Source organism: Linepithema humile, chromosome 6 (assembly GCF_040581485.1).
Source record: "Linepithema humile isolate Giens D197 chromosome 6, Lhum_UNIL_v1.0, whole genome shotgun sequence".
Lineage (NCBI taxonomy): Eukaryota > Metazoa > Arthropoda > Insecta > Hymenoptera > Formicidae > Linepithema > Linepithema humile.
The window spans coordinates 10,429,000-10,447,982 of record NC_090133.1 but is presented as its reverse complement, the minus strand read 5'-3'; the positions used below and the strand labels follow the sequence as shown (position 1 = coordinate 10,447,982).

At 38.2% G+C, this 18,983-nt stretch overlaps 2 protein-coding genes, 1 long non-coding RNA gene and 1 pseudogene across 3 annotated transcripts; 1 reads left to right on the top strand and 3 right to left on the bottom strand.

The window, feature by feature from the left end:
- Positions 1 to 6,151: 6,151 nt before the first annotated feature.
- LOC137000599 (uncharacterized) lies at positions 6,152 to 8,302 on the bottom strand. Its single transcript, XM_067357665.1, has one exon. It carries the CDS (start codon positions 7,149 to 7,151, stop codon positions 6,468 to 6,470), a length of 684 nt encoding a protein of 227 aa, XP_067213766.1. The 5' UTR covers positions 7,152 to 8,302; the 3' UTR covers positions 6,152 to 6,467.
- A 711-nt stretch (positions 8,303 to 9,013) lies between these two features.
- Positions 9,014 to 11,090, bottom strand: LOC137000598 (uncharacterized; annotated as a pseudogene).
- Positions 11,091 to 11,256: 166 nt separating this feature from the next.
- On the bottom strand, positions 11,257 to 13,952 carry LOC137000634 (uncharacterized). Its single transcript, XM_067357800.1, has 4 exons — positions 13,269 to 13,952; position 13,229; positions 11,667 to 12,005; positions 11,257 to 11,583 (listed from the first exon to the last, which is right to left on the bottom strand). Exons 1-4 carry the CDS (start codon positions 13,656 to 13,658, stop codon positions 11,342 to 11,344), a joined length of 972 nt encoding a protein of 323 aa, XP_067213901.1. The 5' UTR covers positions 13,659 to 13,952; the 3' UTR covers positions 11,257 to 11,341.
- Positions 13,953 to 15,057: 1,105 nt separating this feature from the next.
- LOC137000635 (uncharacterized) lies at positions 15,058 to 15,505 on the top strand. The gene is made up of 2 exons (XR_010890902.1): positions 15,058 to 15,283; positions 15,400 to 15,505. It is a non-coding gene; the product is annotated as an uncharacterized lncRNA (long non-coding RNA).
- The last annotated feature ends 3,478 nt before the right edge of the window (positions 15,506 to 18,983 follow it).

Here is an 18,983-nt window from a genome sequence, read left to right as displayed (position 1 = left end):
GTTGTGTTTTGCAACATGGGAAATTCATACAGATCCCACGAACGAAAACACATACTCAAATATCTTCCGCTTTCCAAAGTTCGAAGAAGAGACAGCTTGTTGACTTCGCTCAGAACTACGTGTGGCATTCGCCACTGTATCTTGAGTAGTTCAATTATTGGATTCGTACCAACTCGTGCGATTAGACAATTGTTATCGTTGCGCGAGCGTATCAATACAAGTTCGTGACGCGCGTTGATTACAATCCGCTTGTAACCCTCGCAGAATCCCAAAAAAGTATTGAGTGGAATGCAAAAATTAAAGTATCCATCGATCAACGGATATCCATTCGGATTCCACGATGCGTATTTCAGCGTCTTGCTCTTCTCCGTCGTCAGCGATATATAGTTTTTGATCGTGCTCGTTATTCCAACGTTTCTGTTACGATCAATTTCAACTCCATCGAGCTCGTGAGCATCGCATTTCATCAAACATGAACGCGACACAATTATTTCCCATTATACACACGTTATCTCTAGCCTCATCAGTAAAATTCGTAACGAGTTTTCCTTCAATGTAAAGAAAACTCTCACACGGCAACGTGTACAAATCCTGTTGCTGTATAGGTATTCGTATCTCATCGCTGTATCCCAACGTCGTGTTAGCGTACGGATTGTACGTGTGCATCTCATATTTCACGATGCGTTCGTCAAAAACAGGCTCGTCAGCAATGTTGAGTATATCCATCTCTTTAAGCGTTTCTCACAGCAAATCCCAATGATTTTAAAAAGTTTATACTCGATGTATTCAGCTTCTTGATTGGTGATTTTTTCTCAATTTTCGTTGTTTTCTCAATCACTCGCTGTTCTCTCTCGTTCAACACGAGCATTTCCTCGCACCACGTCGTCGCAAGTGCAGTCTGATGGTAATTTCCTCTCCGCGAAAGTCAATCAATCGTCCTTCTTGATCCACCACACGTAGTGTAATATCAGTAACGCTCCTTGCGATGACCGGAAGGTAAATGATTTATGCTGGCGTTTCCGAGACTTTATATCCCGGGGGCACGTTCGGTGAAAATTCGTGTATCGTGTGCACAGACTTGTCGTTGGCGTACGCACCCGCGGTAATGCTGCATTCTACTCTTATAATGTTTACGTTGATAATGTTTACCGAGGAGTCTGATTCGTACCTTCTTCTCGGTTCCAGTATACGAGCTGTCGAAAATCCCAACAATGGTCCGATGGTATTTGGTTTAGAGAAATTTATCCGAAAAGCGCACTTGATTTCACTCTTCATAGTATTAACATTGGGACGAAGTGACAATGGATAATCATCATCATTATCACTTTTTTCTCGTTTTTGTAAAATTGCACGTTTCAGATATGCATCGATGGCGTCCATTTCGTACGATCCTTCAGGAATTGTAATTTCCTCATCATTGTCGTCAAAGTAAAATTTGTTGTTTGTCAACGTCACGTTGGGTATCGTGTTGTAGGTCTCCAATGTGATTAAGCCGAGTTCGTATTCTCCATCGCTCAAATCTATCGGTGGAAAATAGTCCACAATGAGGAGGCTGCTCTTGCCGCTAAATGTGAGTGTCAGCGACATGATTCTAGTGACGACTGACGTCGATCAACGATGGGTTAATTCTTAAATCTATTTCTCGAAGGAATAATAGGCACAATTGTCCGCAGATTGTTTGATTGTACGTCTGATAGGCCGTGCGATTGTATGTTATCGTTGTATCGGTGCCGAGATAGCGTACAATTTCCTTCGGTGGTTGCAAATTACCAAAACTGTCAAAGTACATGGCGCGATCACCTCTCTTGGCGTACGCCACCCAATGCGTGCCCGGTCCATCGGCATCATCCAAATTTACGATACCACTCTCGTTTCGATGTATCTTGTGCGGTAAAGCGTTACGCATGTAGACGCCTCGGAAATACGGTATTCGCATACGTATCACCATTTGCATCAACTGTAAATTGGTGGTGGCACCCGCGGGCATTTTTATCTTCTTTTTGACGTTTTTTTTTTTCTTCTGTGAGACTCCTTTGCCTTGTTTGTATGGAGTGAGATAAAGTCCGCGTCCTTCCATAGCGCGATTATGACGTTGCGTTTCTTCGAGTTGTCGCTGCGCAGCTTTGGCGCCATTCACCGCCTTTGCGACACCTGCCGCTCCACCGGCCAGCGAACCGATAACTCCAAGAAGCGGTAACAATGGTAAGATACCACCACGTTTCGCTACCGGGAGCAGTCGCTTTTTCACTTTTTTCTTTATTTTTCGCTTCGCCATTCCCATACTCGATTTCGTCTTTGCTTTCATCGCCGCCCAAACAGCAGTAGCAGCAGTTCTTTCTCCGAGAGTCGAGTTCTTAGCGATGATACGTTTCCACGCTCTACCGGCGAGAACGTGATCGGCGACGTGTCGATCCGCTAGTTTGTCGCTACGTGAGTACGCAATGTCGTGATCGCGGCACGCCGCGTCCAGCGGATTGATTCCTCGATCCCCTCGCTCAAGCCGCTTCCACAGATGAGTTCCCGGACCGCAAAATTGATACCCGGGTATGTGTAGTTCGAACGAAAGCGTGTTTATCACGCGATTCATGAATTGCATAAAGCGCAATCTTTAACATACGGTGCGGGTCCGTCGATATGATCACCTTGTTGATTGTAATGCTTGAGACACCGACGATAACCTTGCACTTCCGGATCCTCCGTTAAATGTTCAGGAAGTTTCTGCCACAGTTGCTCCACGTACCGACCAAATTCTAGCAGAAGAATCACTTTCGGTATAAATCGCAACTCCTCGACCGTCAAAAGTAAAATATCGTCCGCCAGTACGAAAAACATTTTTCCAACTGAAGAATGTTCGAGTCGCGCGCACCTATAAATAGCTGGTATCCGTCGAACGTCAACCAGTAAAAATGAAGTTTGTTCGACAACCGTACACGATTCGTGTAAAAAACATGGACGATAAGATGCGGGTGGGAGGGGCTTGTGCATCCAGACACGGTCAAATGCTACCAAACACGATACGCGGTATCATTTGCGGCCCCTCGAATTGCGGTAAAACAAACGTAATGTTGAGTCTGTTGGAAAGTCCGCACGGTGTGTGCTTTGAAAACGTGTACGTGTACTCAAAATCATTACAGCAGCCGAAATATCAGTATCTCGAAAGATTGTTTGGATTGATTGATGATATCGGTTACTTTACATTCTCGGATAATTGTACTGTGATACCTTCGAGCGAGGCGCTATCAAATTCTATATTTATCTTTGATGACATAGCCTGCGATAAGCAGGATGCGATACGGGAATACTTTGCAATGGGTCGTCATTCCAAAGTCGATTGCTTCTATCTGTGTCAAACGTACGCGAAGATACCTAAACATCTTGTACGCGACAACGCAAATCTGTTGATCTTATTCAAGCAGGATGGTACCAACCTTAAACATATCTACAACGAGCATGTAAATACGGACATGACGTATGAAGATTTTGGTACATTGTGTCGCGCATGTTGGCAACACAAGTACGGCTTCCTTGTGATAGACAAGGATAGTGCGCTTGGTGATGGACGATACAGACGTGGTTTTAACGAGTTCGCGGTACCACAGAGTGGTTAGTTGTTCTCGAAACGTCGATGATGATGTTCGACACGAAAGATATCGAGAAGCGGGAAAGGTTAGCGAAGGAGATTGCTCGTACGAGCGAATCGATCCGCAAGAAGCATCGGGCGTTGAAGACTGAAAGGATGGTGGAGGAGGCGGATTTGGAGAAGCATTTTAAACCAATCGTCGAACCGTTAAAACAAATCGCTGAGAACATTGGCGGTGACGATGATTCGGTTATCACGGATGCAACGGTTACACCAAATTTCGATATTGAGGTTATGGATGAATTGAACTACAACGACAAACGGAAGCAGTTGAGCAGCGAGAAAAAGAGCAAGCGGATGCGATCGAGTATTTCATCACCAATACGGACCTCGACTCCGCTCTAACCGCGAAAATTGACATTTGAATCACCAACAAATTTATCGACTGAAAGCGTGTTCGAAACAACGAACCCATCTTTCGTAACATCTGTGAGACGGACGATGCAAACGTCCGATGGCCGAGAAGCGTTGTACGATCAACTAGGTCCGCTGGGGCAAGAGTACATCGGAGCGCTCTTGAGCGGTAATAAGAAGACGGATCAAGTTTACGGAGTGTACTTTAACAATGAGGGTACACAGCTTGAGGACAAGCGCTTTGACATCGATAAAAATGATAACATAATTGTGGACAGTGTGATATACACGGGTACGCCCGGTCTGTTTGAATTAATATTTAAAAGAATTCCCGACGATGCGATATATACGAAGGATGACAAACAAAAATACAGGAGTATACTTTTGGCGACCAATGCTCACAGACGCGGTCATAACATGCTTTTACCGGTTTTGGGAAATAAAGGATACAAGTATAAAAATATCATTGCACCTCTAATGTGTCTCAACAAGAGAGGAGAAGGTGTGATGACTCGTCACAATATCGCATTACCCGAGTGTAGCACGATACGAAACGTTACACCGCAGACCATGACCGTGACCAACAAAGCGGTCGATTATGTGCACTGGGATGATCCGAATGAATTGGTCGATCGTCTTCGATTATTAGACACCTCCCATCAGGGAAACAACGCTCACGACAACGAGTTTCTATCAATAATCAAGGAACTGCGTGAAGCGGGTCTGATTATAAATTGAGCACCACCTTTCAACTAATGTCAGTATCGCTTGTGCAATGCTGCAGGAATGTCTATCAACAAGTTTGGAATACAGCTTGTAAAAAACGACGCAAAGAGAGGAGAAGCTCGGTGGAGCGGTGGAGTCTTTAGAAATTACGTACGTGAAAATTGTCTCTGCGTGGATGGCGAAGTTTTCAACGCCAAGTCACGTAAAATTAGACGTCTCGCCAGCCCCGAAGCCGATAGCGATGCTGTGAACAAGCAACAATTGGATCATCGCTTCAAGACTATTAGTAACGACATGGACAATCGTATAAATAGAAATCGTTTACTTTGTGAAAATTCCAAACGGGAAGTGCTTTTGAAACTTCAAAATTTGGAGATTACTGTACAGAACTGGAGGAAGGATAGCAACGTTTACATTCACACAAAATTTGAAACGTTGCAAAAGCAAATTACAGATCTGCGGGCTTACATCAATGAGAATATATCCAAAACCAACAGAAAAATTGCTGCGGATAATGTGGAATTGATGAATCAGATGAAGCAAATGATTAATCAAGAGATTAAAGATCTTCATAGTGTTTTAAAAAATAATATTATGCATCTTCATGAAATAATAAAAAACGAACTGAAAGAATCAAAATGAAAAATAATATTAGTTTGGAGAAAAGGGTGCTTGTGAATGAACTCCACGCACCAGCGAGAAGAAACTTTAAACGTAGATCTGTTGTTGTAAAAGGATACGATGACTTGTGGCAAGCTGACGTAGTCGAGATGAGACCGTACTCGCGATTTAACAGCGGCTACAAGTACATTCTAACTGTCATCGATGTGTTGGGTAAACACGCATGGGCCATCCCGCTAAAGACCAAAGGTGGAATCGAAGCGACAGAGGCGTTTTCCACGATATTTCGAGATTTCAAAAGAACTCCGAAAAATTTGTAAACCGACCGAGGAAAAGAATTTTACAACGGAGATTTTCGGAAACTTGTCGAGAAACATGACATCAATCATTACTCGACACACTCAATTATGAAGGCCTCGGTCGTGGAACGATTCAACCGCACGCTAAAAAACGAGATGTGGAAAGTTTTTACGCTCAATGGATCATATAGATGGATCGATGATTTACCGCGATTAGTCTTGGAATACAATAATCGTAAACATCGAACTATTGGCATGCGACCGATCGATGTCACTCCTGCGATTGCAAAGAGACTTTTGTCCACGGTGTACAATAGAATAAAGATTGCCGCGCCAGCAAAATTTAAGGTGGGCGATCCGGTGCGCGTCAGCAAATTCAAGACTATATTCGAGAAAGAGTACACGCCAAATTGGTCTACGGAGGTATTTAAGATTGTCGCGGTGCAACGAACCAATCCCGTGACATATCTGATTAAAGATTCTCACGGAATTCCGATCTCCGGAGGATTGTACGAATACGAATTGCTCAAGACCGCTCAACCCGATGTTTATCTCGTGGAGAAGGTGTTGCGTCGAAAGGATGATGAGGTGTTTGTAAAATGGTTAGGATTCGATTCCTCGCACAACTCTTGGATAAATAAAAACAATGTATTGTAATAAAAATATATTTATTGTACAATAAACAATTATATACATGTACTGCAATGGTGTTATTTATTGAATAATATATAAACTATACATAAATATTAACACTAGTGTATAAACAATATAAATAATATAATGTATAAACTATATACAACATAATAAACTATACATAAATACTAATACTACAATTGTATTTTATAATGTCCCCACGGTAGAGTATCAGTGGAACCGGATACGATGTAGCGATTATCATCGTACGGACTGAGCGCGAGCTTCGACTCTGACACGGTGTACACTTCGTGCATCTTTGATCGGATACACGATTGACGCCGCATCAGCTCGATATCATCGTTGAGGCATCGAGTGTAATCGTCGAACGTTATAGTTCTGGCGACTACACTCTTTTTTACACCTTTGACCTTTTTGGTGTCTTTTTGGCTGGTGACTCTCAACGCGTACATTTTCGCCCTCAATCCGACAAATTCCATCATGATCGCACCGTTGTTCTCATCCTTTATCAGACCCGGTATCTTCTTGTTTGCACGTGGTATACCGTAAACGTTGTCCTCGGAGTAATCGCTCGTATCAAATTTTGAAAGATCGCGTTTCATATCGTGATATACGTTCTCGCATTGTAGAATGTATATCAGACTGTCTGTGTCGGTGTACATAATTTTACAATTGTCGCGGTATAAAGGCGCCATGTACTCGTAGTGAAACTCGTACAAGCAGGTTTTGGATATGTCGAGGATACACATACCCACGTAGATCGACTTGTCGAATTTCACTTCGAGTTTCCGCAATTCTACGGCGATTAGATTCTCCGAGAACACGCTTCGGCTATGAAAATTTGGTTTGGCGATCATAGCCTCCGCTCCGTATCGTCCCTCCCACTGTGTACGAGCCGTACATCCGTATGATTTCGCACATTCTCCATAGTTTTGCCAAAAACTGCGTTGTTCATCAATTTGTATAAATTTTTCTCGAATTCATTGCTCGCGAGTGTCCAAAATTGTGTATTTAATTCGATATATCCTCGAAGCCATGGAGATTGCGCGAATTGCAATATTCGATGAATCTTTGTAACCTGCAACCCGTGTCGAATACATTGTTGTAGGTTACGGTAATGGATAACGTATCGCTGCTTGTCGCACAGCGTAGCGAGTAACTTGACCTCCCGCTTGCCGGGCGGCTTATCACGCGTTGGGCAGAAAGGTAAGTCAGTGTGCGCGTCGTGAAGGTTCATCGGATACGCAAGGTCGACTTCCAACACATAACCGGTAGCCGAATCGGATGTTATGGACATTACATCAAAGCTTGCGACATTTTCGACCCACTGAAAATCGGCATAGGGTAACGGTTGACACATTGCCCAGCCGTACAAGTTGTTTACATCAAAGTATATGAGGTACGATGATGGTTTCAATGGATCATACGATGGCATGTATTTATTATTTGCGCGAGCGTATCTGTTGGAGCATTGGCTAAGACCGCCGCGTATACCGCGTTCAACGAACATGACCATATCGATGTCTGTGAGTAATTCAAACTTGATGCCCGTGTACTTCAACATGGCGTCCCACGTATATCCCGGTAATGTGTAATACTGAGCAGAATCTAAACCGTAACTTTTGATACACGTGTTTCGGAAATTTTGAAAAATATCCGCCAACAAAAGAACATCTGTTTTTAAATATAAATCACTGTATTGACCTAAAGTTTCAATCGAAAAAGTTTGCCAAACATTTGTCGCGTGCGCATAATCGCTCTCGGATACCGTTTCACCAGTCAACGAACTGTAAAATGATTCGCGCGGAGGTAGGCAAGTCTCCCGGAGCTTGTCGACGCTGTCGACATACTCGTAGGGAAACACACCTTTGCGCGTAAGAAGATTGAAATTTTCCGCAGATAAATAACTAAATTCAGAACGTGAAATTTTTAATTCATCTATTGTCAGATAAGATGCCAATTTTTCGAGACTGGTGCCGAGAAATCTAAACAAATCTATAAAACATAATTTGATGCAAATTTTGGAATTTTTATCCTCTGTATCTTTAACATTTTTTGTAAAAGAAATGTATCGCTCTTTTGTCAGCGGCAGTAAATCAATGTTGCCTTCAAAGGCGTTAGCCACATCTTTAATAATGAAATGCGCGTCGTAACCGGATAAATTGTGAAATATTACGGGGATAACGTGGGAGTCTTTGTAATTTAGATTGCACGACGAGTGCGCGGGACCTCGGTAACGCCCGGTCAGATGGCAATGATCGCGCACCCGCGTATCTTCCGGTGCAAACGGTTTTTCACACATGTGGCAAATAACAGCGCTATGAAATTTTTCCGATTCCTCCCGCGTAAGATCCACCATGGGAACGATGGTAGTAAGGATTGCTTTCACACGGCGCGCCAAATCGTGGAGTTCGTTGACGAACCACGCTATGCAATCCTCACCGCGATAAGACTTAAAACTAGATAATGAATTATTATATGTACAACGTACATAATATCCTACGCTAAACGCCTTGTGATGTTGGTAAGCGTAGGTTGTATGATCCTGTCCCTCCTTCTCGAGCGTGCATTCTAAATCGGCGTACACTACAAACGGGAGCCGCTCCTTCCGGTTGTAGTTGCGGAACGTCAGCCACTTGTTGTCTTCGTTGGGAAGAATGACGGCACAATTGTTCATCTTCCCACAGTTGACGGTGTGGACTGACAATTTCTCGCTCGTCCGAAAGTAGTGTAGACACCTGTAGTAATTTGTATAATTAATACTGCGAATAAAATTTGAATTATTCTATAAATGTGTTTTTACTTACCGATCACAAATGTACTTTTTACGTTTTTCCTTGCTCAGTTGCGAGCTGACCAACCGCGATAAATCCTTGATATATACAAAGTGTGCCTCGTTGTTTCCAGGCACGTAGAGCAGGTTGATATGCTTCTCTTTTTTATCATCGGTGAGACGCAGAGGAATGATCGAACGGTCTTCGGTTGTGAATACGTTTACGGATATGATGTTCAATTTTTCAAATTTTGAAATTTGCGGAAGCGTCATGGGAAACTCGATACCACACAGATTCAGTACCGTTGAATAGTGTGGGTATTCGATCGTTCTTTCCGGGTGTTTTGCCGCTGGATGTAAAGCGGCGATGACTGCCCACGCGAAACATGCATTGTCCGTCGATTGCACGTTGACCACTGCCCTTTTGAGCATAATTTCTCGCGGTAACTTGATGTGACATCCCGCGTGCAGAGGATTAAACTTGTTGACGTTGATGGTGAGGTCCAAGATACGTGATAACGCCCATCCGCTGTCACGTTCTTGAAATTCCTCCAGAGACGTCAGGATGGTGTCAACCACATGCTTCGTGTACCACTCGTTTAGATCAGATGTGGGAAATAGCTCACGGTTTTTTGTGGCGATGGTCTTTACAGCAGTCTTGTCACCTGCGATAAATTCCCCGTTGAACATGAAGTTAATCTTGACACTACCATGTTCCATGCCATGACGCTGTAGATCCGCTCGATGATTGTACTTCTTATTTGTTCCAAAAATTGACAAGGTTCGATATAGTCCGAATTAATAACTGCGCCGGTTAATATACGGTTTCTGAAGGCCGTCTCGATTTCTTTCCAGGTGAATCCTTTCTTTGCTCTATATCCAGCACCGATGGGCACGAATCGTTCATGCAGGGTGTTCCTTACACCCTCCAGACGTGTTATTTGCGCCACCAAAGAATTTATTAGTCCGGTGTGTTGTTTCTTGCGACATTTTTCCCTCAATATATTGAGGTACTCGTCACACTTGTAGTCCCATGGGAGAAACTCTCCTAACGTTTTAATGTTTGCAGCTCGAACGGTGAGATCACGCTCCATCTCCATTTTGAACAACTGTGATAATTTGTATTTTTCACGAGCTTTTTATACCCGCTTTTGCACATAACACTAATTAAAAATGCTGACAATGTTGATTAAAACATTGAAATCTGGTAACAATGGCGCCCAAAATGCTGACGTGGCTGCCTGTTGTTATGGGCTTTTGCACACGGCACTATTAAAAGTGCTGATTAAAACATTGAAATCTGGCAACAATGGCGTCAAAAAATGCTGACGTGACTGCTGCTAAAAATAGTGATAATATCATTCTTGTAACAACGCAAATGGTGCTGAAAGTGCTGACGGCACAAAATGGCGCCTGCAAATTCTAAAAAGTGATGACGTAATCTGTAAAATATGTGCTGATACCTCCTCCCCTCAAAGAGCTGTAATCCGATAACCCCTCCAAAGTGCTGACGCAGCGTAATCCAATACCCCTCCAAAGTGCTGACGCAGCGTAATCCAATACCCCACCAAAAGTGTTGACGCAGTGTAATCCAATACCCCCTCCAGAAATGCTGACGCAGCGTAATCTGATACCCCCTCCAGAAGTGCTGACGCAGCGTAATCCAATACCCCCTCCAAAGTGCTGACGTAGCGTAATCCAATACCCCCTCCAAAAATGCTGACGCAGCGTAATCCAATACCTCTCCAAAAGTGCTGACGCAGCATAATCCAATACCCCTCCAAAAGTGCTGACACAGCGTAATCCGATACCCCCCTCCAGAAATGCTGACACAGCGTAATCCGATACCCCTCCAAAAGTGCTGACGCAGCGTAATCCAATACCCCTCCAAAAGTGCTGACACAGCGTAATCCGATACCCCCCTCCCCTCCAAAAGTGCTGACACAGCATAATCCGATACCCCCTCTTCCCCTTTTCCCCCGCACCCCCCTCATTGCTCCTGGGTTAGAACCCGCCTAGCTATACTACTACTGCTAAATCATTAAAAATAGTATGTTTAAAAATATATATTACTATTATATTATATATTACAAAATATGTACATTTATATAACTATATATTGCACAAAAGATTAATACATATTCGAAGGAAGGATTATTAGACTTTTTAATTTAACACGGTGTTTTAGCCTATATAATTAAGTGTAGTAAGTGTTAATAATGTTAATATTGACAAAATAGTGTAGACTGTACAGAATGTACGCAAGAAACGTGTCTAAGTAGCGCTCGTGCTCGGTTCGTTGCAGGATGTTACTGGTTGGTCTTCGGATGTAGACATTGGAGGATACATCTCAGCGATGACATCAAAAAAGATTTCAATACGTTCCAGTCGGGTATAGGCGTGTTTGAAGAGAAATTCGGATAAATATCCAATCATATGATTGGATATTCTTCCATATCGTGGAATATTTCCCCGAACCTCTCTCCAAACACGCTCTATGTGCTGTGTGTGCGCACCTGTAAATTAAAAAAATGTATATATATTGCAACATAATACAGTGAAACATTAAAAAATATGTATTAATTTAAACACTTCTTACCTGTTTGAGAATCGACAAAGTTGTAGGAGTGATTTACTGTCAGATGTTGGAAGCCTTTATTGTTCAAACAATTATAAGACTTCCAACAATCTGATATCACTGTTGTTCCTGGCAAGATCCACTCCTTGATACATGCCAGGAGTGTTTCTTCCGTACGATCCTCTACTGGAACGATGAACATCTTTTTTGAGTCTCGCTCGTATCCTCCAAAAATCCACTGACCTTTTATCAGCCGTCCACGATTGTATTTTCGTCGGCCAATTTTTGCTTCATCGATTTCGACTGTGCGTCCTGGACCACCAAACTTTTGACTATGCTTATCAGCCCAGAACACACAGACTTGTAATTAGAAATAGTATTATTAACATTTTGTATATATTAGTGTGTAATATTTAATAGCGAATATTTTATTTCGTAAATATTCACATAGGTCAGCGCGTTCAAAAGTCAATGACCTTGACATATGCTATGAAGAACACATCCCCGAGAAATAATTAAAAGATTTTAGCCGTCGTTCGTTGTTTATAAAAAAGTTATTTAAAAAAATTTATTAAACTATACACATAGGGTGTGGATTGAATTTCACCGCGAAATTCAATCCACACCCTATGTGTATAGTTTAATAAATTTTTTTTAATAACTTTTTTATAAACAACAAACGACGGCTAAAATCTTTTGATTAAAACTCCAAAAAACATTAAAACTTACAATTTATTCAAAAAATTACAATTTATTAAAAAACTTACAATTTATTTTAAAAAAATTATTAAACTATACACATAGGGTGTGGATTGAATTTTGCCGCGAAATTCAATCCACACCCTATGTGTATAGTTTAATAATTTTTTTTAAATAAATTGTAAGTTTTTAATCAATTATAATTTTTTTAAATAAATTGTAAGTTTTTTTAATAGCTCGTTGTTTATAAAAAAGTTATTTAAAAAAATTTATTAAACTATACACATAGGGTGTGGATTGAATTTCACCGCGAAATTCAATCCACACCCTATGTGTATAGTTTAATAAATTTTTTTAAATAACTTTTTTATAAACAACAAACGACGGCTAAAATCTTTTGATTAAAACTCCTTGAAAAAACATTAAAACTTACAATTTATTCAAAAAATTACAATTTATTAAAAAACTTACAATTTATTTTAAAAAAATTATTAAACTATACACATAAGGTGTGGATTGAATTTTGCCGCGAAATTCAATCCACACCCTATGTGTATAGTTTAATAATTTTTTTAAAATAAATTGTAAGTTTTTAATCAATTGTAATTTTTTTAAATAAATTGTAAGTTTTTTTAATAGCTCGTTGTTTATAAAAAAGTTATTTAAAAAAATTTATTAAACTATACACATAGGGTGTGGATTGAATTTCGCGGCGAAATTCAATCCACACCCTATGTGTATAGTTTAATAAATTTTTTTAAATAACTTTTTTATAAACAACGAACGACGGCTAAAATCTTTTAATTATTTCTCGGGGATGTGTTCTTCATAGCATATGTCAAGGTCATTGACTTTTGAACGCGCTGACCTATGTGAATATTTACCCTTGTATATTATCGGAAATATTAATATTAAAATAATTACCTCTCGGCAAAAACTGAACCAGTCGACAATCGTATTCGGTGATGATACACCAGTTTCATCCTGCGTGTCATCTTGACGTGGGTATTGTAGCATTAAAAAACATGCAACGATTTTACAAACGATGCCCACGTCAAGATTAGTTTTGTCGAACCAAGTACCACATTTTGCACTTTTATAGAATTGGCACTGTTCACGGACACGTTTCTTGTGTACATTCTTTACAAAGTATTGTTTTCTACATCGATACGATAATGTTTCTTTATCAATATTAACATTATTACCACATTTACTACACGTAATTGTACATGCTAAAATACCGTGTTGAATTAAAAAATCTACTAATCTTTCCTTCGAATATGTTAAATGAGCAAACTCTAGTAAGCTCAGCATTGCTCTGTTGTTTAGGATTTTAATACAATGAAGTGCATTAATACACAATTGTATTAGCGCACTTCATTTCTTTAAATTTCGTGTACAGTAATTTAAAGTTACTACAACGCATGCGTATGTGATCGCAGAACATGCGCGCGTGACCGCTGCGCATACCCATGTCACTATATTTTGTCGGTATGACAGGTTTCGTAACCTGAAAAGTGGTCAACTTTAACGACTAATATCTCGCTTCGCGGGGCAGAGCGACACTTTTTCCAAATAGAAAAGTTTCATTTAACGCAAAAACGCGTCGAATAAGCGTAAATGGATCAAAATCGGAGTGGAGGTAGCGATACTGTATAATTACCTTTATTTTATTTATAAATTAATATTATCTAAGGCTATTACTTAGTAATTTGTATTTTTTTGTATTTATACTTACATAAATAAAGACTAGTCCCGTCACTCTTGTCATGGGCGCCGCCATATTCCTGCAAGCGACCGAAGCTTGCGCATCTCTTACTTGAGGATCTCTAGTAAACACTAGAGTACCTCAAGTGAGAGTACGGACAACAGGGTAACGATCGGTGATTGGTCCGTCAAATTGAGGCAAAAGCGGAAGTAGCATGTCCGTGCGCACCAACTGTGTATACCACTGTTTGAAGAGAAATTGTTTCTAATTAAAATAATTCTGTGCTTTATATGAGAATAAAATATAAATAAGAAAAGAGGTGAGTAGTGAAAGATTGCATGTGCATATACGTGTTACAGCTCTGTTTGTGCTTATCAGCTTTAATATTACTGCAAAATAAAATATTTGGTATATATAACTCATACATTCAAGATAATTCATTTTATTAATTTCCCTTTTTATGTTGTATATTTTACAGGAGGATATTCTATAGGTTAGTTGAAACTTTATATTTATTAATATATAATTTTATTGATTGTGTATATATGTATTTGCTAATGTACATAATATCTTTTCATTTTATACAGACTTATTTCTTCGAAACTGGATTATGAGAACAAAGAGAAAAAAAGACGAAAATGAAGATATAGAGAGAAGATGTAATTGTATATTCTAATTTATTATCTGTATTATGCAATTTTGTCGTCAATGATAATATATTGGATGCAAATTGTATAATAAAATATTTAGGTATCTATTAAAAAATAAAATTTATTAAAAAATAGTTAATATCCTATTTTTAATTAAACAATTCTCTTTCATTCTATTTATATCTCCTTCCATTTATACAGTATAAAATCATTGTTATATGTACAATTTCAGTTTTACCCTTCAGAGCATATTTGAAAATGCGCGCGCTCTTTAGACACGTTTCCGGTTTTGCCTCATTTATGTTCTGTTGTCCGTACTCTTACTTGAGGTCACTGATCTCTATATTACACTGGATGGCGTATCGAATAGGACAGCTTGTTACGGTAGCCATCTTTGATAAAGTAAAATATGCAAATATGGTAGCGTCCACTGTTGAGGTCAGTTGAGGTTGAGATTCCAACTGTCGTATGTACGTCGTATCGAGTTAGTTGAACAAAATTTTTACTCATGCTACAAAAATGGTATCATCGTGTACATATTGTGGTTCAAAACAAGGGATCGAGGGTAGAACACATCATAAGTAAGTATATAAGTTACATATCCACATATTTATGCCTTACAGGTTATGTAAATTTTTTATTGCATTTAATGTCATATCTTTTTCAAAATTAATATTGTGGAATATTTTTTGTGAAGGTTTCCTCTGAAAGATAAGGAAATATTGCAGTTATGGTTGCAGAACATGAATCTCGGATCAAAGTTTGTACCAAAGAATCATTCTTTATTATGTTCAGACCACTTAACATTGGAATTTATATTTTATGTATTACTTACATTATATATATTGTAATATCATATTCAATATTTTTATTTACATTTATAACAATTTTTGATTTTTAATGTATTACTTTATTAGTTGTATTACTTATTGCAAAAGTTTGAAAATAAAAATTTTGAAAAAAATCATCGACTTTTAATTTTTTTCTACAAAACATATTTTTAACATATTTTCCTATATATTGTTCATTTAGAATTATTATATTTTTTAATATTATTTTATATTTATGCACATTTACTCATACTACTACCTTTTCTACTTGTGAACAATAAAAATATTTTTTTAATCGTTGTTTATATTATTACCGTCATTTGAATTTTACCGCCGAAAGATGCATATTTTACTGTATCAAATATGGCTGCCAGGTCTTCAAATCATAACACACATTTTGTACAGCATACGCCATCCAGTGTAATATAGAGATCAGTGCTTGAGGTACTCTAGTAAACACCCACCGCTTGCGCAACCTGGTGGTGTATCTGCAGGCTCATAATTCGGCAGAGGCCCTGCGGCGCGTTGCGGCGCCGCGGCGTACTAGGCCGCTTCAATGCAGCGGTGTGGCGGTAAACCGCCACAACAAGATTAATTGTTTCTTTAGGTAAATAATTTGATTTAAATCGCGAATTTAAAAAAGTTGCCGTTTGAATAACAATTTTTATTTCTGGCTTGTCATACTTTTCTCTCAAGCATTGACAAATAATTTGTCTTATTTCATTTGATAATGCATAATCAATATCACAGTATCTGTTGTCATTATTTTCTGATTCGTCCGTCACGTTATCACTAATACTTAATTTGCCGGTTATAGTTAAGAGGATGCTGAAGTGACGGGCGAACTCCGACGCGAAAGCGCCATCATTTCGATGGTACTAAAAATGAAATGACATTATCGGCGCAGCCTACGGACCTATGCCGCGTAGGTCCGTGTGTACGCATTTGTTTGTAGTGGTGACTCACTACACTGACGTGTGGTCTGTGTACGTGTGTCATCGGAAGTTTGTAAACAAACGATGCTTGCGCTTGTTTCCTCGACTGAAATTTCGTCGCAAGGCTGCAATATAATGTCCGAGAAAACATAGGCGTATACAAGGTGTCAAATAAATACAAACTAAATATGACAAAATAATAAATAAAAAATATACATATAATATTATATATATCATTGAAGAAAAATGTCATATACTTTTCTTACTTTTATCCTTATGTAGTAAATACTAAATAACTAATTAATCAATTAATTAATATATACATATACACATATATTCAATAAATAGTTATCTTTATTTTGTATTTTATATGATAATGACTGAAATAATGAAAGTATATATCATTTCAGTTATATAAAATACAAAATAAAGATAACTATATTCAATATGTATATGTATGTATTCAATAATTAATTAACTTATTTATTTATTTTGTATTTATTACATAAGAATAAAAATAGGAAAAGCATATAACATATTTTTCCAATTAGATATATAGTATTATACATACATTTTTCAAATAAAATATTTTATCATATCTAACTTATATCTATTAGACACCTTGTATAAGTCTATTTTGTCTCGTATGTACATCATTCAGCCATACGATAGAATTTCAATTGCGAGAAAAAAGGTTAAATGACCTTATAAATTATCTGATAAAATATAAACAGACCACACGTGCAGTAAATTGCTAACTAAAATAAATACGTATTTCTTCAAATCTGTCAGCTGACGTTAGATCGCCTATGACAATATTTCTTAAAATCTGCCAGTTCACGAATAAATCGTCTTTAGCTCTCTTTTTTCTAAACTGTCAGCTGACGTTAGATCGTCTGTGACAATATTTATTTAAAATTGTCAGCTCACGATAGATCGCCTCTGACAATATTTCTTACAATTTGCCAGTTCACGAATAAATCGTCTTTAGCTCTCTTTTTTCTAAACTGTCAGCTGACGTTAGATCGCCTCTGACTATATTTATTAAAAATTGTCAGCTCACAATAGATCGCCTCTGACAATATTTCTTACAATTTGCCAGTTTACGAATAAATCGTCTTTAGCTCTCTTTTTTCTAAACTGTCAGCTGACGTTAGATCGCCTCTGACTATATTTATTTAAAATTGTCAACTCACAATAGATCGCCTCTGACAATATTTCTTACAATTTGCCAGTTCACGAATAAATCGCCTTTAGCTCTCTTTCTTCTAAACTGTCAGCTGACGTTAGATCGCCTCTGACTATATTTATTAAAAATTGTCAGCTCACAATAGATCGCCTCTGACAATATTTCTTACAATTTGCCAGTTCACGAATAAATCGTCTTTAGCTCTCTTTTTTCTAAACTGTCAGCTGACGTTAGATCGCCTGTGACAATATTTATTTAAAATTATCAGCTCACGATAGATCGCCTCTGACAATATTTCTTACAATTTGCCAGTTCACGAATAAATCGTCTTTAGCTCTCTTTTTTCTAAACTGTCAGCTGACGTTAGATCGTCTGTGACAATATTTATTTAAAATTGTCAGCTCACGATAGATCGCCTCTGACAATATTTCTTACAATTTGCCAGTTCACGAATAAATCGCCTTTAGCTCTCTTTCTTCTAAACTGTCAGCTGACGTTAGATCGCCTCTGACTATATTTATTTAAAATTGTCAGCTCACAATAGATCGCCTCTGACAATATTTCTTACAATTTGCCAGTCCACGAGAAAACCGCCTCTGGCTTGTCTTATTCTATATTGCCAGTCCACGAAGAAACCGCCTCTGGCTTGAAGACAAGAATAAGAGTTTTCTAATGCCAGTCCACGAGAAAACCGCCTCTGGCTTGTCTTATTCTATATTGCCAGTCCACGAGGAAACCGCCTGTGGCTTGTCTTATTCTTTATTGTAAGATACTTTTATTACGTCATATGCTTTATGTATATATATATATATAATGTATATTATATGCTCCATATTATCTATATTTATATCAAAATATCTTTCTAAGAAATTGACATCATTTTGTATACTCTTTTTACAATAAATGTATATGATATATGCCATATTTTTTATTTCTAAAGCATGAAATATAAAGATATTTTTATTTTTTTGTGTCTATCATTTGTAAAAAAATCTTGATAAAAGAAACAACATTAATTTTGCGACTTGCAATAATCTGTTTCATTATATGCTTCTTTTAAATACTTACAATTAGCCTTATTTTATGTGATTAACTTGGTATTTAAAATACATATCAAAATCGAAAATGTATTTCTATTACAGTAGAAAAGAAACATTCTTGTCTTACAACAGAGAGAAATGGCAAAATATAATATTGTCTAAAGTACACTCCAATAAAAACGATTAAAATTGAACATTTTATAAAACCACTGTGATTCATGAAAAATCAGAATTATTATTTCAAAAATATAGACATATTTCGACTGTGTGTTTTAAACTGCACTACA

Excerpts from the sequence above, each read along its gene's own strand:
- LOC137000599 (XM_067357665.1), bottom strand. The coding sequence starts at position 7,151 with ATGATCGCCAAACCAAATTTTCATAGCCGAAGCGTGTTCTCGGAGAAT.
- LOC137000634 (XM_067357800.1), bottom strand. The coding sequence starts at position 13,658 with ATGCTGAGCTTACTAGAGTTTGCTCATTTAACATATTCGAAGGAAAGA. Across the intron at positions 11,584-11,666 it reads CTTTGTCGATTCTCAAACAG|GTGCGCACACACAGCACATA; the intron begins GTAAGAAGTGTT and ends TTTAATTTACAG.